We start from the raw sequence: 18,575 nt of genomic DNA, 5'->3' as shown, positions 1-18,575 counted from the left end.
TATGGAAACTATAATAAGATCCAAAATGGAAAATTACCTATATGGTAATAATATCCTGGGAGACAGCCAGCATGGTTTTAGGAAAGGGAGATCATGTCTAACTAACCTACTTGACTTTTTTGAGGATGCAACATTGAAAATGGTTAACTGCAAAGCATACGACATGGTCTATTTAGATTTCCAGAAAGCTTTTGACAAAGTCCCGCATAAAAGATTAATTCTCAAACTGAACGCAGTAGGGATTCAAGGAAATGCATGCACATGGATTAGGGAGTGGTTAACAGGTAGAAAACAGAAAGTACTGATTAGAGGAGAAACCTCAAAATGGAGTGAGGTAACCAGTGGTGTACCACAGGGATCAGTATTAGGTCCTCTGCTATTCCTAATCTACATTAATGATTTAGATTCTGGTATATTAAGCAAACTCATTAAATTTGCAGACGACACAAAAATAGGAGGAGTGGCAAACACTGTTGAAGCAGCAAAGGTCATTCAAAATGATCTAGACAGCATTCAGAATTGGGCAGACACATGGCAAATGAAATTTAATAGAGAAAAGTGTAAAGTATTTCATGCGGGCAATAAAAATGTGCATTATAAATATCATATGGGAGATAGTGAAATTGAAGAAGGGAACTATGAAAAAGACCTAGGAGTTTATGTCCCAGAAATGTCTTCATCTAGACAATGTGGGGAAGCTATAAAAAAGGCCAACAAGATGCTCGGATATATTGTGAGAAGTGTTGAATTTAAATCAAGGGAAGTAATGTTAAAACTCTACAATGCATTAGTAAGACCTCACCTAGAATATTGTGTTCAGTTCTGGTCACCTCATTACAAAAAGGATATTGCTGCTCTAGAAAGAGTGCAAAGAAGAGCAACCAGAATTATCCCAGGTTTAAAAGTCATGTCGTATGCAGACAGGCTAAAAGAATTGAATCTATTCAGTCTTGAACAAAGAAGACTATGCGGCGATCTGATTCAAACATTCAAAATCCTAAAAGGTATAGACAATGTCAACCCGGGGGAATTCTTTGACTTGAAAAAAGAAAAAAGGACCAGGGGTCATAAATGGAGATTAGATAAAGGGGCATTCAAAACAGAAAATAGGAGACACTTTTTTATACAGAGAATTGTGAGGGTCTGGAACCAACTCCCCAGTAATGTTGTTGAAGCTGACACCCTGGGATCCTTCAAGAAGCTGCTTGATGAGATTCTGGGATCAATAAGCTACTAACAACCAAACGAGCAAGATGGGCTGAATGGCCTCCTCTCGTTTGTAAACTTTCTTATGTTCTTATGAATCGGGAGATTATTAACCAATTAGTGGTTTAATTAAGCAGATTACACGACCACCTTGCAGAGGGAGGAATGAAGTGCAGCCTAAGAAAGCAGGTCATGTAAAACGCAGGGCCCTATTCATAACATATACAAAATTCAATAGAATTGTTTCTGCTGCCAAGTCACGTAACAACAAATTAACCATAAAATAGTTACATGCAGCCTGTTCAAATAAAGTATTGAGTCGTATGGTCATGGTACTTATTGTATCCCTCACTTCAACAATAAACAAATAAAACCCTCTGTCAAATAGTTTAGTTTAGCTGCTTAAACTCCAAGTTTTATGGGATCATTGCATTTGGCAACACACGCTCCCTTAAAACATGTGCACATGCCAGTTTAGCTGGCTTTATGAACTCGGAATGTCATGTATAACTAATCCAAATTCTACTGACATTGGATAAGCACAGAGAGTATAACAAATAGGGTTACATTAAGTAAGGATCAAGAAAATCGCCTTCATGAGTGAACATTGGTTGATTTAATTAACCTGCATCCACACAGTAAACATAATACAAAAGTATACACCAGATAGTTACTCTGTGCTGCCTCAATTATGTGTTGATTGTCAGCTGTCAGGCATTACCCCAGGTCTGTCTTAATATTTTCCATGATAGATAAAGTTAACTTTTTTTTATGGCAGAGCAACTGGGCATGGGTTTGGGATATATCATTTATCTTAACTGAAGTATTCTTCTTGTTTCAATTTTTCTATTTCAGTCATCATACCCTACTAACTTTTTAAAACACACGAGTTAAAAACACACTTCAATGTGGTATTTCTCATTGATTATTATGGGAAGAGTGTTGCAGAGACAGGTTAATGGTTACATTTTGGTGTACCAGCTATACTTAGAAAGAAAACATATTTGGGAGCCCTGTTGATACTGTGGTGCTTTAAACTTGAGTTTTAAAAAGTCACCAAGATGTGAGGACTGAAACATAAAATGACATATAAAATAAATCTAAAAAAGAATACATTAGTTAAGAAAACTGTGATCTGCCACTGTTTAGATAATGAAGATTAAGGTCTGTAACCAAAGTAATGCAAAGTGGTTGTTTTTCTTTTTGTTTTCTGAATATATTTTAGACACTTTTCTTTTTTTGTTTAAACCTGTGCTGTTTAAATGTTTTGACTATGGTAGGGGTCAAATAATTTACCATTTTTGTTTCTGTATTTGTAATTGGATACAGTCCTGAACACGTAAAAATAAGGGGTGTGATCCAAATTCTGTTGGGCAGCAGTCCATCCCACTAATAGGAGACATTTTATTTACATTTGGCTTTCACAGTTTTGAGAAGAAATAACTAGAAAATGTTGGCTCATATTTTAGAACAGTCCAATGAGCAAACAAAGAAATGCCCGGCAGAATTTTAAACAAATACCATAAAAGTATAACAATCCTGTAATTTCAAAACCTGTGTGCGCATTCAGCAAGACAGGATGATGCCACACCATTTTATACATTATATAAAGCTACAATATTTCAAAGGTTCAATGGGATAAAAGACAGAGATTTTCCTGCACATTTTCTCGTTTTCTTTTCTGCTAAAACTGTTGCTTAAACATATATAGGGCTAACCGATAAAACCTGATAAAACACCCCTGATACAAAAAAAATGAAATCGGTGGATAGCCAATAAACACCGGAAAACACCAGAAAAACTGTGGAAATGGTTCATCAATTCACGTTGACTTTACCCTTTTCCCATTAAAAAATAAAACCTACAACAAAAATAAATACATTTCACAGTGCTGCTGGCAATGTCCCGCCTTCCTGACATGTATCTATCATTGATTCGTTCTGAATACTTTAAACCCGCCCCAACTACTGAGTGACAGCACATTCCTACATTTCTATTGGAGACTCCGCTTCTGAGATTTAAAACGAGATTACAATCAGGAATGGAGGCTCGTTAGCGGGATTTAAAACAGTATTACAGTTAAAATACGGAGGATTAAAAAGAGAATTGTGAAGAAATGTACAAAAATGCTTACACATAAAAACCCCAGGAGAATGTGCCCGTGACCGTAGGGATTTCATTGTGGAAGACAGCAAAGGAAAGAAGGTATAACTTACATGAAACTCAAAAATAGATAAAAATAAGCACCGAAAAATACAATTAATAAAAAATGAAAAACAGAAGCCCTAAACATATAGTATAATAATAATTTTAGCATTACAAGAGCCAATCAAATTGCATGAAAGTCACCAAAAGGCTTCTACATTCACAGCATTTTTAAAAGTCAGAGTACAGCAACTGCATACATGTTTCACCCTGTTTGGGGCTCATCAGTGCATCTTAACTGTACCCCAATGTGTGAAAAGGTCAGGATAGTAAGTAAATACAAGTTGAGTTAAGGTGGGTTAAAGCAGTAATTATAGAATTATGGGTAATTGGAATATGCAAATTTCAGCATTACAAGAGCCAATGAAATCGCTTTTCACTAGTTGGAGTATAGTTACACTGCACTGATGAGCCCCAAACAGAGCGAAACATGCATGCAGTTAGTGTACTTTGACTTTTAAAATCCTGTGAATGTAGAAGCCTTTTGGCGACTTTCACACGATTTGATTCACTCTTGTAATGCTGAAATGTGCATATCCCGATTACCCATAATTATATAGTTACTGCTTTCTACCACTTTAACACGAAAGCTACTATATATATATTGCAACAAACTTAATTATGTAATCATTGACTAAAACATGTCTTAAAGTTACTTTTGAGAAAGTTGCTATAATTTTACTAAGAATTATATTAAGTTAGTATGTATAGTTGAACCTGGGCCTGGACCAAATCAAAACTTTGACCCACTCACTAATCGCAAATTACAAACCTGGTACCGATGGCGGCTTTTTTGTTTCTCAGATGGTTATTTCTTCTACCCCTGAGGGAACCCGCCATCAATAATGGGTTTGTAATTTGTGATTAGCGGGTGGGTCAAAGTTTTGATTTGGTCCAGGCCCTGGTCTGGGTTAAATGAAAATTATGTTACCCTCATATCTAAATATACTGTAGCTATAGCAGTGTTTTCTAAGAAAGGTCCCAAATAACGAATAAGATAAATTTCATTCAGACAATTCCATTTAGAGAAAATTTGAATATATCCCTCTCTGACAAAATGGCACTTTATAGTACTTGGGATAGTTTATTCTGGTACTGGCTTACTTATATTGTTTGATTTGCAGATATACATGCTGAACAAAAACATCTGAATACATTTAACACATAATCTTTTTGCAAAAAGCTTTTCAGAGAACTTTATTTATATAATATAGATTAGATAGCAGTTTGGCAAGACTTGGCTGAAACAAATACAGATCCACAAAAGTGTAAATATTTTCCTAAAGATATTTTCCTAAAGATCCAGTTCAGACCATGGGGGAGTTTCCATGTGTGGTTATTTACATGTGAAGTGGCGATGTGTGTGCACGTCTGGGAGAACAGCTCGAGAGGATCAAGTTTGTGGCTGTAAACTGCAACTGTAATGTATAGGGCCATTTTTCATTCGGCTCGAGCACAATGTCTCGAGTAAAATTAGAACACACATCGAAACTTCCCCACTGGCAGTGGCAGTCTGGGTGTAATAGTGTGGAAAGCAAAATCCAAATACTGAACTCTAACCACGGTTAGCATGTATTTTTTTTTTAACTGTGCTTACCGTTTATACTGCAGGTGTTAGTTTAATATTTTAGCACATACCATAGTGTGAGCAGTTTACAGTACTTCGTTCTCAGTTGATTCAGTTAAGCACACCATAGGGTTGATGTATTTTGATCATAAAATGAGAGCGGAGGGCTGCAGATTGTGTTAGGGTTTTACACTCCTGGACTGTGAGATGGCTAATATTCCTCACAGGGGGTAATAATATACTGTTTAACAATATTTTATTTCAGTTTTACAACCAAAATATTAACAAACAGTAGGCTTCAAATCAGTCATGCTACCCAGTAAAGTTTAAGGACTGTACACTTCTTTGACATTAAATACCGTTGATAAACCAGTTACTGGTATTTATGTATTTATGTTCAACAATTCAAAATGCAATAAATGCAACCCTATATTTATCCAAAATAGAGAGCTGATCCCTCAATCAGAGAGTCATCTTCTATCCAATATAATTTGGTCAATCAACCTGTGTCTTCCCAACCACCTGTAAGTCTTTAGAGACAGAATGGTTGCCCATGTCCTGCCAGTCCCAATAAGAGTGAGGTTGAATGCAGGGCAGGCGTCAGGGAGGGTACAAGGGACGCAGCTGCACCCGGGCCCAACTTTAATGACTGAATGGAAAACGTAGGCGACACAGCAAGGTAGTATTGGCAGACTATCAATCAAAACACAAGCCCGCAAATCACAGCTAAAAGATTGTCTATCTGGAGGCGGACACAGATCGAACACTCTGGCAATAGGGCAGTGTTGTTACGGTCATGTGATTGCTCTGCTGGCAGATGTAACCAATGGATGGTAAACATTCAGTATTTAAAAAAATGACAGGCTTTTAGGAAATTAATTTGTTAAATGTGTTGTATTGAATGAATTTGTACTGTGGGCTAAGTTTTGATGCAGACATGTGTTTTTTTTTTTTATAGAAACGTTTTCATGCTAACTTTTGTACTTGATAACAATAATTTAGAAATCCAATTGATGCCTATGATTAATACGGTATGTTTTTGTGACTAATTTGAAGCTATTAGTATGTTTCAATATTAACTAAATTGAGTTACAGGTATTAATCATTGATTAATCTTGTTACATAATTGGTTTATTAAAATGTTTGGATATACTGTTACTTGATTGATTACTGTCTTGTTCACAGTCATCTTAAAATAACATTAGAATATGTTTTGTTGGGGTTGGCTACTTCACAATCTTGCACCAGGGCCCAGTAAATCCTACTGGATGAATGCAAGATTTAATACACTTTGTGTTAATATTGGATATGTAGTTAGTCATATGGACAGAGAAACAGCCTCCATTTGTCCAGAGTTTACTGCATGAATTTATATTTTCCTGAAACAGGTTTTACTCAGCTAAGACAACTGGATGTTTGTTGCTTATTATTAGTATTATTTGTAGTAGTAGTCTTAGCAGTGGTATTTCTTTATTTTACTGTTTGGTTTCTGTCTCCTCTGATAAGGTGAAGCTGTGTTAAATGTCATATATAGCTCCCCCACACTCCTTCTCCCTCTATCTGGACCATAATTAATATGCAACCATTTGTATTACAACCTCAGTGATTACTTTACAGGTCTGCCAGTGAGTTAAGCATATGGATATTCCTGCAGTTTTCAATCTGGAGGTTGTAATCCAGAACTGCATCAAAATCAACAAACTAAGTCTTGATGGCTCTAGCCTACTCAACTATTAATAATACATTGCATTTGGAATCCCCAGCCCTTCCCTGTGTTCCCTGTTTGTGTTTGAGATTCAGCCAAGTGGGTTCCACATCATGGCAGCTATCGCGCATGCGCTGGGGTCTCTGCTTTCAGGCTGCAGCTGCGCTTGTGTTCGGGTACTGCTAAGTAAATTAACTGCCCTAGATAGTGCAATATTTCGACACACATTTTTTTATTGATGAACTTCTTAAGAGAAGAAAATATCGTTACAATCATCCAGACTGGTAATTTTATCTTATTTCATGTAATACCTCTAGTAAAGTTTTCAAAGAGAACCGAGGTAAGCACTAGAAAGCTGACAGCGCGAGGATAAACTGCATGTTAAAAAGTACAGTACTACACATGTGCATTTGCGTATTGTTAAAGACGGAATAAATAAACCAGGAGAGTGAAAACAGGTCCCACGTTTTATTGGAAGAACTGGAAACTGGGGGCTATTGCGCCTACAACAGGGTATGTATTTCTTTTTGTGTTTAACGTGTTATTTGCCCTCCTTTCAGAATATCCTACAAATTAATATGCACAGTGAAATTAATTAAGAAGTTTTGAGAATTATTAGTCAGAAGACATTGTCACGGGATAAAGCGACGCATAGTGTCTTTGCAATCTCAAAGTACAGTTTCAAACACAATTTCAATTACAGTACAGTAAAATACAAGAGAGAGTGTGTGATCTGTGCAAGGCATCAGCTGGTAGGAGCGGCAATGCTTAGCCAGTGGGGCTAACTTAGTTTGAATAAATTATAGCACTTTTTTCAGTTCCTTTCTTGTGCGTAGTTCTTTTCCTCAGGTATCAGGACTGTTTGGAAAAGAAAATTGCTTGCAAGCTAGAACAGATTCTTAATTTGTATTGTATTTGAAGACTGGAGTTTCATAACTTTAGCACACAAGTTTGATGGCTTCTTTATAACTTGTAACACTACATTGTAGGCTATATTTTATAATGCTATTTTATGACAAGGACGTTTTTTTATTGTAAATTACAAAATCAAATTAAATCAAAGATTCATTTAGTTGTTCCTATTTTTTTTTTAAAGAAAATTTATATAAACAATACATTGCGCCATTGCGCTATCTGACGTTTGATTTTAATTTATTTCCTCTATTTTTGTCAATGTATGTCAATACGAGTTACATCAATGCAGAAATTAAATATTGAACATGTTAAACTACAGGCTATTTTCTTTCCTGTGTAACGACTGCAAATGATTTTATGCTGTAGAATTATGCAGTATACACATTTATTTTTGTAGTATGTGTTTTTAGTAGTAGGTCCCATTTAGAATGTTTTGTATTATATTAAATACCATATTATCACATGTTATCTGCTATTCTCATATTGGGAGCGTGTTTGAATATCGATTTTTAAATTGTAGTTATTTCTTAAATAAACTGCAGGTAAGACGACCATCAATAATAATGGACCTCTACGCGTAGTAACTGTATGTTTATTTTAAGAATTTATAAAAATAAAAAAATAAATAAATAGGGGTTGTGTTTTGATTTTAGCCCTGTTCCACGTGGAGTTTGTGTTTATAGTTGATATGTTAGGAGGGAGCAGGTTTCACTCTGTTCAAGCCCAATGGGCTCTTGCCTAATAGCCTGTCTTACTGGCTGTCATTACAGACACTTCGAAAATCTGATACCTAAGAAAACATACCGGTTGTATTTCAAATTAAGGACTCGTCTTAACAGTTATTTTTTCAGAACACACTGGTTTCAATTGACTGCCAGACGGCAATGTTGCTACAAAACAGTGACGGCTTTTTTTGGTTTTAGTGTATAAAGGGATACAGTGTGCTTTGTTGCAGGTAATTAAATTATTTTTTTTGTGCGTATTGTATTCATTTCACCGCGTGGAAGATAATTATTATTTAAATATGAATATATGACGGCAGTAGTTCTTTCTGTGTGCTGAATAAGTGTGCATGCATTACCTACACATGGCATATATTAATATATACACGCTGTTGCTTGTGTGTATGCTGTATTGTATTCACTAATTAAAAAAAAAAAAAAAACATACGTTTGTCTTCGTCTTTTCTAAATATTAAAATGTAAAAACGCTAATGAAATCTGAGATGCGATACATTGTAATGAATACATTTAGAGAAATTAGATTTCAACAACATATTTTTTTAATATTTGTTGATGAAATATATATTTAAAAAAATATATATTATTCTATGCCTCCTGTCCCAGTGAGACTTACCTGATATATATATATATATATATATATATATATATATATATATATATATATATATATATATATATATATATATATACATACATACATACAGCTCTGGAAAAAATTAAGAGACCACTGCAAAATTATCATTTTCTCTGGTTTTACTATTTATAGGTATGTGTTTGGGTAAAATGAACATTTTTGTTTTATTCTATAAACTACTGACAACATTTCTCCCAAATTCTAAATAAAAATATTGTCATTTAGAGCATTTATTTGCAGAAAATGACAACTGGTCAAAATAACAAAAAAGATGCAGTGTTGTCAGACCTCAAATAATGCAAAGAAAATAAGTTCATATTCATTTTTAAACAACACAATACTAATGTTTTAACTTAGTAAGAGTTCAGAAATCACTATTTGGTGGAATAACCCTGATTTTCAAGCACAGCTTTCATGCGTCTTGGCATGCTCTCCACCAGTCTTTCACATTGATGTTGGGTGACTTTATGCCACTCCTGGCGCAAAAATTCAAGCAGCTCGGCTTTGTTTGATGGCTTGTGACCATCCATCTTCCTCTTGATCACATTCCAGAGGTTTTCAATGGGGTTCAGGTCTGGAGATTGGGCTGGCCATGACAGGGTCTTGATCTGGTGGTCCTCCATACACACCTTGATTGACCTGGCTGTGTGGCATGGAGCATTGTCCTGCTGGAAAAACCAATCCTCAGAGTTGGGGAACATTGTCAGAGCAGAAGGAAGCAAGTTTTCTTCCAGGACAACCTTGTACTTGGCTTGATTCATGCCAAAGCTGCCCGATTCCAGCCTTGCTGAAGCACCCCCAGATCATCACCGATCCTCCACCACATTTCACAGTGGGTGCGAGACACTGTGGCTTGTAGGCCTCTCCAGGTCTCCGTCTAACCATTAGATGACCAGGTGTTGGGCAAAGCTGAAAATTGGACTCATCTGGGGGTGCTTCAGCAAGGCTGGAATCGGGCAGATTTGTCTTTGTGAAGGACGCATGAATCAAGCCAAGTACAAGGTTGTCCTGGAAGAAAACCTGCTTCCTTCTGCTCTGACAATGTTCCCCAACTCTGAGGATAGGTAGGGGTGTGACGATTCATCGTGTATCGATGCATCGCGATACTTTACAATACACCTTCGTGTATCGTGATACAAGCTTGAAATGAGTAGTTACAACGGACAAAAACGTGAAATAAATGACTTAACAATAATAAAAAGTTAAATGGAATTTAGAGAAAAAAACGAAATTTTAGATAAAAGCATGAATAAATATTATTATTACTACTACGACTACTACGACTACTACTACTACTACTAATAATAATAATAATAATAATAATAATAATAATAATAATAATAATAATAATAATGTATATATTTTTTTATTTTTATTTTTTATTTTTTTTCTGTATTCCATTGCTAGCAAGCAGGGAATACTGACACTGTTTCAGAACAGGCTGCAGAAACGCTGCCTGGCCAATGGTAGTTGAGACAGCGGTGGCTGGCCAATGGGAGTGTAGAGGAGGCGGAGACAGCCTGCCTTGTGGAGAGGAACCAGGAAGCGAGCAGTGTCTGGAAACTCGCTATGACTGTAATTTTACTAAAGTTACTAGTTTTTGTTTTCAAATGCTATATATTTCTTTGTCTCCTTTAGTGAGAGAGCATTTTATTTCATATAAATAGATAGCCGTATGTTTTTTTTCTTTTTCATTTTTCCAGTTTTAATGTATTGCTCTCCTTTTAATGCGTCCTAATCCGGTGTAAATGATTCTTTAATATATAGGAAAGTCTGTCATTTGTGAGGCAGGATAGGCTATAAGAATGGACTTGTTCTTTTTTTTTTTCGTTTCCTGTTTCCTATAAAGCTATTTATTATAGATGACAAAACATTGCATTTCTTGCAAGTTTTATTTTATATTTGCTCACCTTTCACTGCGCCCTAATAATGTTTATATTTGGTTGAATAACCATTAAACTTTGATTTGGTTGAATGTGTTACTTTCTTTAAAGAAATGCGTTAATCCTGATGAAATTGACTTATTTAGTACTAATTTTATCATTAATTTTAATCTAATAATTTAAATTATTTCTAACCACATTTAAAAACACCACAGTATAGAATAGTATACAAAATAAAATAATATACTCAACCTTAACTTCAAAAATACAAATACTTAGTGACAAAATGTGTGGTATATTATTATTATTGTTATTATTATTATTATTATTATTATTATTATTATTATTAAGAAACACATTAACAAAGTTTGTACTTTAATAGTTATCAAACACATTGCTGAGTATTTTAGGTAAGGAGATTTGGTTAATTCAGCTAAAATGGATATCCCAGGAAATCTAGTTGACATACTGGTTTGTCTTTAAATTCAAACTGGTGGTTTACTAAATATAATTGATTTTTAACTGAATCTGTGTCTATAGAATTGAAATTGTAATTATTTTCAAGTCCGTCAAGTAGAGATGAGTTTTTCATTAGTATCGCGATATGTATTGTATCGTGGCTTGTGTATCGTGATACGTATTGTATCGTGACCTTGGTGTATTGTCTCACCCCTATTTGGAGGTATTCATTATGTAAAATAACACGCAGTTATCAAAATGGATCATAAGGTTTAGGATAAACTCCATATGCATAGTATGGCCTTGCTTTTAAATGTACATCCACTAACTCTGGTATTAGATTAGTTGAATAAGAAAAAATAATTTAATAACACATAAGGCCTAAGGCTGCACACAATTGCTTTACGCAACAACATTTTTAAAACAAACATTACAATTGCTTAATGTAAATTACACAATATTTATAGGAAACTTGGAACAGGTGTTTGGAACAAGATATAAATATGAATTTTAATAATTTATATCTTAAATATAAATATCATTGCATAGTTGTGGTTAAGTTATTCAGGTGTCTAAATTGGTGTTTAATGTATAGCCATTGCTTGGCACAAATGAATACACGAAGGACTACATTTGACTTTTTTATACTATAGATTCAAATCTTGTTTATTTCCAAATTCTTTTTGTAACCTGATAAGGAGATATAGCACAGCATGTGTATATGTAAATTAGATTAAACTGCTACCTGTTAGGCATAGCATTTACCAATATCCACACCTGAATTATTTCAGTTAGGCACCTAAATAAAATGGTATTAATCAGAATATATTTTCTCAAAGACATCACACATTTTTTTCTTCTTTTTTCTAGGATCTATTAATGTGACAAATGAGCATCAGTATTAATAAAATGCTGTTCTTAGTGTTTCAAGAATAGAATGTGTTTATTTTACATAGTTCATGCAGCTGTTCTCATTTGGTAGGGCTGCTAAAGTACTTAAAACCTAAGTTTAGGTTCTGCCTTGGTAGTAAATGTTTGAAATGTCAAGCTGGCAAAAGAAATAAGATATCGGGTAATTTTGGCAAAGAATACATTTTTTAATTGATTTTGGATTACTAAGGAGTATTAAGTTTAGCAAAATGTGTAAACATATGATTGAACTTTCTCTTAATTGCATTTGGTATCTTTAGCATTCATGTTACATTGTAGACAATTTATCGCCTGTAGAGGCTATTTGTACCTATTCAAAATATGTGGTGCTCTAATGTGACAGAAGAAATAGGCCTACATAGTAATATTGTCAAATTGTTGTATCAGCTATTCAAAAAACAAAATAATTAGATTAAACAGAAAAGATGTATAGTAGTTGGAATATTATGTCATTTTCTAAATAATACTTGATATTTTAAGAATAAATGATAAGATACATGTTTAAGATTTTCAGTTTTGTCTTGTCTGACTTTATCGTCACCAACCTGCTACCGTATACAAACTGTGTTACCACCAGATCTGCTAACTAGATTTCAATGCAAACTGTGTTACCACCAGATCTGCTAACTAGATTTCAATGCATAATTGCTCGTAAAAGATACAATAAAACAATTCCAGCATGCATCTTTTTAAAGGGATTAGCCTTTGATTGCTGATCAGCAAGGTTGCAAATTAAGCAAAAGAAAATGAATTAATCATGTCTTTCTAGCCAGGTATAATATTTATTTGTTATCAATTTAAGTTTAAAATTAGCTGTACACTGGGTGATGTAGAAATTAAGGCTTGCATTGGAAGATAATAAGTTGGTTACATGTATCTGTATAGTTATTTGCACAGTTAATTGTGATGTTACCTAAAAATAACAGAAATTAACACGAACTTCAGCATAGGTCTGATTACCATTTAACTAAAGTAACCCTATTATTACAATGTTAACCTGTGGCTCCTGAACATGTTAAGAAATCATATAATGATTACTTGTTTGCACATTTAATTTAGTTAAATGTGCAAACAAGTATAAAATATATATATAATAAAACCAATGCTCCACTGCCAGTCTTGGAAAGGGCTCGCTGACTTCCTCCAGTCTACCACTAAAGAGATTGACACTTGAAACCGACTCAGTTGTTGGCAGTGATCAGATAACATGAGATAGCCGTGTTGATATTACTTGAACTCATTTTTATTGTGCTCAATACCATGTAAACTGTTAAACTTTCAGAAAAGTTACACTACAGACTACCTTGAGTCCCAAATAATAATCAAAGAAATTAACAAGATAAAGTAATGTCTGAGCTGGTTTTAAATGTAATTTAATTGTATTTCAATATGTTCTTATTTTTTTAAATGTTCTAATTTTTTAATAAAAATTTGAAAAATTAGAAGACTCCTAGATGTTATCTAGTCTGCATCCATCATGTTGTTGCATCCTACAAAACTTATTTTGAATACTCTGACATGTGATTCAGTGGTGCTGAATGGATAGCACTTGAATCTGCTAATTTCTAAAAGTGTTATATTGGATCTACATACAATACACATACATTCAATCTGGCACTGATGCAGAAAATAGTTACTAATCCATGTACCAATAATTTAGTTTTAGGCTTTTGAAGTAGTCTTTTTATCTGTCATTTTCTCAGGTTTCTGTTCTGTGTTAGTTGATAAATGTCAAGGCCTCAGCTGCAACTGCTGGTGTTGCTATGGGGTACTTCTTAAAAACTTAGCAGATATATAATTCAGATGAACATGATGTGAAGAGGCTAATCACAAAGGTTACTATAGTTACAGAGGGAAGTTTTTAATCTCAGACAGCATTTATTTTCCTGGAGATACTGCTGTAGTTGTGCACTTAACACAGTTCCAATCCAACAGGTGACATTTGATACAGCACTGACACTAGTCTTTTTCTTCTTGGGTTTAAAACAGTGTTAATTTAATGGCATTTTATGGAACAGATTTCATATGTTCTAATAGCTGGCATAATTACAGCACCAGTATACAAAGAGACGTGTGATACAGGTAAAGAAGAGAATGGTGTTTTCAGATGTAAATTATTATTGCTATATCCCCATTCCTATACAGATCAACAGCACAGTGATCAGCATGTTGATTTGATTTGAAATAACAAAGCTAGTGTTGATCATATTGCCCATTCTAGAAGCACTCTGCCTGTTTCACAAAATCCTGAAGGAATGTACCAGGGCCTCAGAGAAGGACTATAATAAGGTAATTGAATAAGAACCTTTTTCTCCTGGACTCCTAATGGCAAGGAGGTTACCATTAAACACGTATTAAGTGTTTCTTGCTTGATGTTCTGCAACCATCTTTCTCCCAAGAGTTACATTGTTGTCTGTCTAAACAGCTGCTTCCATTAACCTTGTATGGCTTACAGTATTTATTTTCTTAGGTCTGTTTTTTTTTTGTAAGCATTAGGTGGAGATGTGATACTCAAAACATTTTACTTGTTTCCATTCCACAAAGCAAAGGTAAATGTTGTGGCGGCTCCTCTGCCCAATATTTCTCAGCAGTTAATGGGTTTATTTTTCCTTCCTTTTTAGAATTCTGCTTGGATAACTGATCAAGAGGAGAGGCTCAAAAGCTCCATGGAAGACCCACACAATTTGAATGAACAAGTAAGTGCAAATTTGATTCACTCCATATTGGTTATAAACATGTACAGTACAATATGCTTCATGGGATCGGGGTGATGGACCATCCAATATAATGGGCTGAATTTAAACCTGACTCCATTTTGTGGTAGAAGAATATTATTCTAACTGCATTATCTTCAACAAACAACAAAACATGTTTAGCATGCAGGCTATATTGCATAAAATGGTAGTTTTGTTAATAATCTCATAGTAATCACTTATTCAAGCAATTGTTCTAAATGTGAACAGCACATTTTACAATTCATTTGTCCAGTATTGTATACATGTATTGTTTTTTATGCTTATGGCTGCTGTTCAGGGGGGGACGTTTCCCCATAGCAATACCTGCGAGTTCAAGATCATTCTTTCAAGTAAGGTGCAGCTGCTTCCGATTTAGCTTGGCATGTGTTTCTCAGAACCCCTCGAGGCAAACACCATTTGGTTTTAAGTGTCATTGGGAGGTTGTGTCCCCTTCCCATAAGAGGAAAGGTCATGTAACTTAGGTCTCTATTTTTTTTTTATTGGACTTTTTTTTATTATCTCAATAAATGTTACTGTTACCTTACCTTTAAAGTCAATAAAACATGAATATCTTGTTTTCTACAGCCTTGATGTAACTAAGTGAAACCCTAGCCAAACACAAATCCAAATCCTGTTCTAGGCTAACAACAGTTCGGGAGTAAAGTAAAGGAGGGCACTGTTCACATGACTCAATGGGAACATTCTCAGAAGGTTGTTATGCCAAAAGCAGTTGTAATATTTCAAATTAGTTAATTTACTCCTGATTTAGTATTCTCAGTAGGTTACAGGTATTCGTAAGGTTAAAGAAAATCTGTTTTGTAGGTATTTTGTCATTTTATTTTAACTAACTAATGAGTAGACCAAATACATCAAATTAAGTGTTTATTAGCATAATTATCCAACTGTATTGATTTACCAAAAAAATCTTTATATTTTTTTGCTTTTAATAATGAGCAAATCGAAACACAATGGATATATAGTCTGCATTGTATAGCGTCTATATTATTTTAATGTATTTCCACATAACGGCTAACAAATGTAATTAGTGCTGCTAGAACCCATAGGGCTATGTGCTTATGTTACTGAAGTAGCTTTTGTGTACGGCTACCTGTAATATCAAGCTCTGACATTTTCCACTTATTGCTTTGAACATGGATAAACACAGACACTTTGGCATTTGAGCATGATAATTCTTCAGGAAGAGGATAAATAGTAGATTTAAGTATGCAAATAGGTCATCATTATTAAGATAACATAAAGCAACAAATCATCCTTGGGTTTACCTAAAAAGTTGTGATACTCACTATAAATATCTATAAGAACCTGTGATCAACCCTCCATTTACAAACAGGCTAGCAAGGGAGATAAAGGTGTAGATTAAATCTAAAACTAAGGCAGATGTGTGTTCTGAGAAGTTGTGAGAATTGTGCAGCTTTACAGTCTGCTGTTTCTTTTATGCAGCATCAAATCAAACAGGATTTTAACAAACAATATATATATATGCCAAGAAATAACTTTATAGGCCAACTGCAGGTTGTATTGATTTTTTTTTCTTAATTAATTCTATTATATTATACATAATGTTTGTGTTGCTGACTCAGGTATTAAATGCATTTAGGGGCTACAGTTTTTTTTTTAAAGGTTTGTTTTGTTGGTTTGTTTTCCTATATTTAAGTTTTGTGCAAAAAAAAGAATAGAAAAAATAATAACTTTTTTGTTGCTGCACTTCACTCAACAGTGTCTAAAGATGAAAATATAGCCTTGGAATGTTCCAATAAAGAAATAATCTGTAAACACTAACATATATTTATGAACACTAAATTATTATCTCAGCTAAACATATTTGTAGCTACCCCTATGAATCATACAGTGTGCTGATTTATAGGGGTAGCTACTGTAAAATACTGTACCCAGAAACACTATAAATGACAAACCATTTGAACACTTGAGAAATTATATTACAGTATATACAACAGGAGTACTGTCCAGGCATACGCTGTAATTAAAGGACTGTATTAATTAAAATTTTGCTCTCTATTATGTAAACAAGTATTTTACTGCAGATATGGGTATTTAGGCAGTATACTTAATATAAATGTAATAATGAAAAATCACGGGACTTGATGCCAGATTGCGCAGTTAGATTTACAAATCATGCCAGATTACATAATTGTCAGGTTTCAGATTGCAGAGGGTATCGCACAATTAAATTCAATAAGGATTTGGTCAAGACCCCAGAGTTTGCCAGTACAGGTGCAGGATTAGATAGGTTTTACTGTGTATTTGGTTACTGTACGTTTTTTACTATTTTTACTATTTTTTTTTTATGTGAACGTGAACTTGTGTAACAGTAACAACAGCAACTTCGAAGCTGTCTTTAAAAAAGTCCCTGCATTCCCTAGTACGGGTTCTGCAGTACTTGAATGAATGTGTTTTATACCATGCCAAAATGAGGCGCTGCATTAGAGAAGCTGAAAAATCCACTTTGTGTGGTGCCTTTTTTGTGTTGAGTTTTGTTTTCCTTTTTGTGAATTTAACTTCCTTTGTTGTGTAAGTGTTTCAGTATCAGTAATGTATGCCCGGCAAACGTCAGTTCACGTTCAAGGGTAGATGCTGTGGTAACGGCATGATGAACTTTGGGAGATTTTTAAATTTGCACTGCGGTGAATACCAGTAGCTACTTTGTCGTTACAGTACATGCTAAATAGGTGATACAAGGATCATCTCAACAATATAGTTTGGTTTAAACTACATATGCATGATGGACAAAATCCAAATTTGACTTTAATAATATAATTATGCAAAGAACTTTGCTTGATACGAAGGAAAAGCGAGGAGGTCTGGGTAGTGGGTAATATGGTCAATGATACCCTGTGCCTTCAAAAGTCAATTTTTAAAAGCATGCACGTTAATTAGGAACGTTACGGTATAAAACAGAAGTAGCTAGCAGAGCTTTTACACAGTAGCCATATGGCCATAAAACCACTGATTGAAACAAGGATATCATCAGTGGACCACCTTAAAGAGGGTTTTAGGACCATCCTCAATTATCTCTAGTGTTTACCTATGAACCAGTGGCTTGATTGATTATTATTTTTTTGCTTTTGTATTCTCAAGATTAACTTTTAACTGCATATATATATATATATATATATATATATATATATATATATATATATATATATATATATATATATATATAAATACATGGATAAAGGCTATATTTGCATCCTGAGCCATTCGAAGAAAAAAAAAAGCATAATAACACAGTAGTGACGTCAAAAAGTGATAATTCCTCTAGAGGAAAATATACTTGAACTTTGACCCATTCGACTCCTCGAGAATATGTTAAACAAAAAAAAAAAGATGTAAAGCTGGTACATTCGTATCTCAGAGAAACAAAACGGATAACGACATAGAACATCTGTACAGCACTGAAAAACACTATTTAAAAAAAAAACGATAAAAAACCCTGAACTGTACTGCTGAACCTAGTTTTCTTTAATATTAGCATCACAAGGGTATCTATGTGTTATAAAAAATAATAGAAAAAATAATAGATGGGCCTCTTCAGTGAGTTACAGGAAAACAAT

The 18,575-nt window shown here is 34.2% G+C and overlaps 1 protein-coding gene across 19 annotated transcripts in view; it reads left to right on the top strand.

Moving 5' to 3' along the window:
- The first annotated feature begins 6,832 nt into the window (after nt 1–6,832).
- Nucleotides 6,833–18,575, top strand: part of LOC117403097 (eyes absent homolog 4) — a 124,382-nt gene continuing 112,639 nt past the window's right edge. For 16 of the 19 annotated variants that reach the window (XM_034921333.2, XM_034921332.2, XM_059024162.1 and 13 more), the window contains exons 1-2: nt 10,530–10,550; nt 14,869–14,943. In XM_034921333.2, the coding sequence (XP_034777224.2) occupies nt 10,545–10,550; nt 14,869–14,943 (81 nt within the window). In that variant the 5' untranslated portion in view covers nt 10,530–10,544. Of the gene's footprint in view, nt 7,197–10,529; nt 10,551–14,866; nt 14,944–18,575 lie in introns of those variants that run through there. The other 3 variants (XM_059024171.1, XM_059024165.1, XM_059024159.1) reach the window with 2 other exon arrangements.

The sequence above is a fragment of the Acipenser ruthenus genome, chromosome 5 (assembly GCF_902713425.1).
Source record: "Acipenser ruthenus chromosome 5, fAciRut3.2 maternal haplotype, whole genome shotgun sequence".
Taxonomy (NCBI): Eukaryota; Metazoa; Chordata; class Actinopteri; order Acipenseriformes; family Acipenseridae; genus Acipenser; species Acipenser ruthenus.
This window is presented reverse-complemented; position numbering and strand designations above follow the sequence as displayed.